Source organism: Peromyscus eremicus, chromosome 7 (assembly GCF_949786415.1).
Source record: "Peromyscus eremicus chromosome 7, PerEre_H2_v1, whole genome shotgun sequence".
In the NCBI taxonomy this organism is placed as follows: Eukaryota; Metazoa; Chordata; class Mammalia; order Rodentia; family Cricetidae; genus Peromyscus; species Peromyscus eremicus.
The window spans coordinates 14509748-14513744 of record NC_081422.1 but is presented as its reverse complement, the minus strand read 5'-3'; the positions used below and the strand labels follow the sequence as shown (position 1 = coordinate 14513744).

The 3997-nt window shown below is 39.8% G+C and overlaps 1 protein-coding gene across 1 annotated transcript; it reads right to left on the bottom strand.

Annotated features, from left to right (window-relative positions):
- Positions 1-200: 200 nt before the first annotated feature.
- Positions 201-3295, bottom strand: LOC131914621 (upstream-binding factor 1-like protein 1). Its single transcript, XM_059267228.1, has 2 exons — positions 2027-3295; positions 201-228 (listed from the first exon to the last, which is right to left on the bottom strand). Exons 1-2 carry the CDS (start codon positions 3268-3270, stop codon positions 201-203), a joined length of 1272 nt encoding a protein of 423 aa, XP_059123211.1. The 5' UTR covers positions 3271-3295.
- Positions 3296-3997: the final 702 nt, after the last annotated feature.

Below are 3997 nucleotides of genomic sequence, written 5' to 3'. Positions count from 1 at the left end.
TTGGGGGATCCCTGGGAAATACTGTTAAAGAAAGCTGGGGACTCTATAGGCCATTTACCATGTCACAATGTCTCCTTCACTAGAAGACATGAAGACTGACACCATCACCAGGAAATCATGGCACCACTGGGCCTTCAGTAGCTTCTTTGTGATGCTAATGATCTGTTGATATGTGGTTGCCTAGTCTACATGTGTTGGTTTTACATTTTTCTCCTTGATGAAGGTTTCCTGTGAAGGGAGGTGGAATTTAAAGCTAGATCACATGGACTTTGGTGACCACTATCCCAAGTCTGAACTTTGTTTTTAAGTTTAAAGGGGAGGATTTGGAGTGATCTGACTGTTGCTTTAGGAAGAACACTACCTTAAGTAGTGTGTGTGTGTGTGTGTGTGTGTGTGTGTGTGTGTGTGTGTGTGTTTGGTGAAGGTGGAAAGCAGTTGTGTTTGGATTGCAGAATCATTATAGTCTTCTGAAGGTTTGGGTGTGAGATGTGAAAGAAACTGAGGAATAATATGAAAAACTGAGGTTTTTCTGCTTATTCAAGAAACACACCTTATCATCAAGGACAGAAGTCTTCTCAGGGTCAAAGGATAGAAACAGTTATTCCAAGCAAATGCACCCAAGGCCAAGCAGATGTAGCTATGCTAATATCTGACAAAATAGACCTCAAACAAAACTAACCAGAAGAGACAGGGAGATACTACATAGTCATGCAGAAGATGGCCACTAAGTATGTCATTGTTTTTTGTGGCCCCAAAGTAGAAGCAATAATAGTACTTTCTGTGTATCTTTAAAAAACTTTGAGGATTATGCTATAGAAAAATTCCATCATTACATGATTAAAAATAGGACAAAATTAATAAACATCATTCATTAAAATTGTTTATTTGTATAAGTAAATACCCACTTCTGGCAATATGCTATAATTTAATTCAAACTTATATATCAACAGTTTCATGATAGCAAATCCTGCAAGTTTTAGCTTAAGTGTTTTAAAATGACACAAATTTATCACTATTATCTTTTAATATTGTTGCATCTGATCCAACATCTTTAGAAGCTTGGGCAAATCAGAAAGGTACAAAATTATGGGTTGCAAAATATGCATCAAAACAATCTTTCATGCAAGAACATATAAACAGTGATTCACTAAGATAAGAATGATAATGTGCTATACATTTCCAAAAGAAATTATTTTGGCAAATTTCACCTTAAATAAATGACAAATATTTGAAGATATACATATATTTAACCGATTTAAACATTACACATTGTAAGTATTTATAAAAATATCCTAGTACCCTATTAATATGTAAAAGATCAATAATTTATGTGTAAGCTAAAATAAATAAAATTAATATTTAGCTACAAATATAAAATCTCTAAGGTCTTAAACAATTTCTATAATGGTAATATTCATGAAAACAGCTTAGATTATTCAGAAGCAAAACGATAAAGTAACAGTAAATATATCTAAAATGCCAGTAAGCAAAATAATGACAGTAGTGTGGTGCTGATGTATATATTAAAGACATCAGATAAGTTCAGAGAATAGAGTACTTATCTGTATCTATCTGTGTTTCTACTTATCCTGAATCGCAAGGACTAAGAGAACTGTCTTAGATTTAACTGACCACTTGTACACACAAGTGCCTAATTTTGTAAAACTGGTTCTATAGTTTGTTGGAATAAAATGATAGTAGCTTTTACAAGAGTGTCTTTCTAAGCCTATGCACCTGATAAAGGCAGTGCTATGGCAAACTCCCTTCTCCCCAAACCGCACTGCTTTGCATTTAGTAAGGAAGGATGTAGGAGAAAAAAGCGAGGGAGTACAAAAGCACAGAGAAGACAGTTCCCTCTCTGTCAGGGATACACTGGGTCTTAAAAAATCATTTAGGATATGAAAGTGACTAAAATGGAGTCTAAATCTGAGGTTTTCGCTAAGAGAGATGTCCATCATCTTCATCTTTCTCTTTTTTGAGAGACCCGCCTGCCTCTACCTCTGGAGTGCTGGGATCAGAGGCTTGCGCTTCCAATGTCCGGCCATCTTCATCTTCATGTTTATCTGTACTGCTAGAGTCCTCGGAGGAGCTGCTGGAGTCCTCGGAGGAGCTGCTAGAATCGTCCGAGGAACTGCCAGAGTCTTCCTCTTCTCCATCTTCCATCATATTCTGCCTGGATACCTGGGAGCCACCATCAGCGCCCTGAACAGTCTCTGAGGAATCTGTTCCAGGAGCCAGCAGCCCTTGCATTTCCCCGGGCCTTTTTTGCTGCTCCTCTGCTGAAGCGGACTGCTGATCTGTCCGTCCACGCTTGGGGCTTCTGCCTCCAGACACCGCCAAGTTCTTTCGCTTACCATAGGTGGCCTTTGCCTCTCTGTAGGCGGTGTACTCCTCAGATGACAATCCTTTGAGCCAGAGGTCCATGTCCACCCGGTATTGTTTCTGTAGCTCCTCGGCCTGGCTGTTATAATGCTCTTTCTGGCTCTTTGGGACTTTGTGCCATCTTCTGCTAATCTCAACCCAGCGCTCCCTCCAGGGTAGATGGCGCAGCTCCTGACTTGACCACATATCTTGGTGAAATTTGTTGTATCCATTCATAGGGGGTTTCTTGGGTTCTCCCTGAAATTTCATCACCGAGGGTAATGTTTTGGGAAGATCTGTTTTTGGAGGAGTCTTCACGTTTTCCATACCTCCTTGTGATTTCTTAGGGACTTTGGTTTCCTGGCTCCTGCGCACCACAGATTTCTTACAATGCTCTACATCAGGATGGCTTCTCTTGAATTTAGTCACTTTTTCTTCAAAGTCCCGTTTCTCCTTCTGGAAGTCCTGAATATATTTCTCCTTGACCTCCCCTGGCAGCTGATTGTATTTCTCAGCCAGGAGTTTGGCCAGCTGCGAGTTGTTGTATTCAGGATAGCGCCGAGAGTACTTAGCCCGCTGCTCCTTGTAGAAGCGCAGATAGGCAGTCAGGGGTCTTTTGGGGAAGTCAGGATGGTTCTTCCTTTTGGGCTGTTGTTTCATATGTTCACTGGCTTCTACCACTAATTCTGACAGTGTGCGGAACTTCCTCAAAGTATGAGAAAGTTGCATCCACTTTTGTTTGCACATTTTTCCTGAGTAATGTTTAAAAGCCACTTTGCCCCAGTCTAGGTCTTCCTGGGTTTTTTTGAATGATCTGGAGTCATCTGAGGGGATATTTTTCCTGATGCATTCCAGTAACTTCAGAATGTCTTCTTGGGACCATGGATAATCTTTATCAAGTGATGCCATCACTAGCTTAGGTTCTGTGCCCACTAATAATATCTCAGTTGTGCAAACACCTTAACAGTATATCAGATATTATCTGATAAGCAGATGTAGTGTGAATATTAACAGTTCTTATTAATAAGATCAAACCCGGGGCCAGTTATTGGGGTGATTACTGGAAGATCAGAGAGACAGAACCATCCACAGCTAACCTCACCTGGCCAACTTCTCAGCTGGTCCTATTTTCTCAGACTAGAAGCTTCTATGTCCTCATCCCAATGGCTCTCAGCTGAACTGCTACTCAAAAGCCTGAATGCTTAACCAGCCATATTCTTCTAGTTTCAGGTCCTTATGCCTATGTATCTTTCCTTTCTACCACCTTAGAACTGCTTAGACAAACACCTACAACTTTTTAGATAGTTTCTGAATTCCACAGTTAGTGTGAATCTGTATTTCTGAGGAGAAATAAAATGAATGTTAGACTTCATTAATGGGATTTACAAAAAAAAATCATGTATCACTTGTAACATGTTACGTATACCCTTAATTTACTATTAACAATATAAGGCGATAATTTCGCCTTTTGAAATAAAAGTTGTTTGCCTTATATATAACATAGTTACAGCATCTTCAGCCTCCTTTACCAAATATTAGCAGAGCTTGCCTGAAAAATGTGGTAATGAAGCTGGGCATGGTGGGGTACACCTTTATTCTCAGCACCAGGGAACAAATCTGTGTAAATTCAGGGGCA

What these genes read in the sequence shown, in the direction of transcription:
- LOC131914621 (XM_059267228.1), bottom strand. Translation starts at nt 3,270, where the DNA reads ATGGCATCACTTGATAAAGATTATCCATGGTCCCAAGAAGACATTCTG. An exon ending in GATGGCCGGACATTGGAAGC is followed by an intron (nt 229 to 2,026) that starts GCAAGCCTCTGA and finishes CTCCCTTCACAG; the next exon opens with GAAACCTTCATCAAGGAGAA.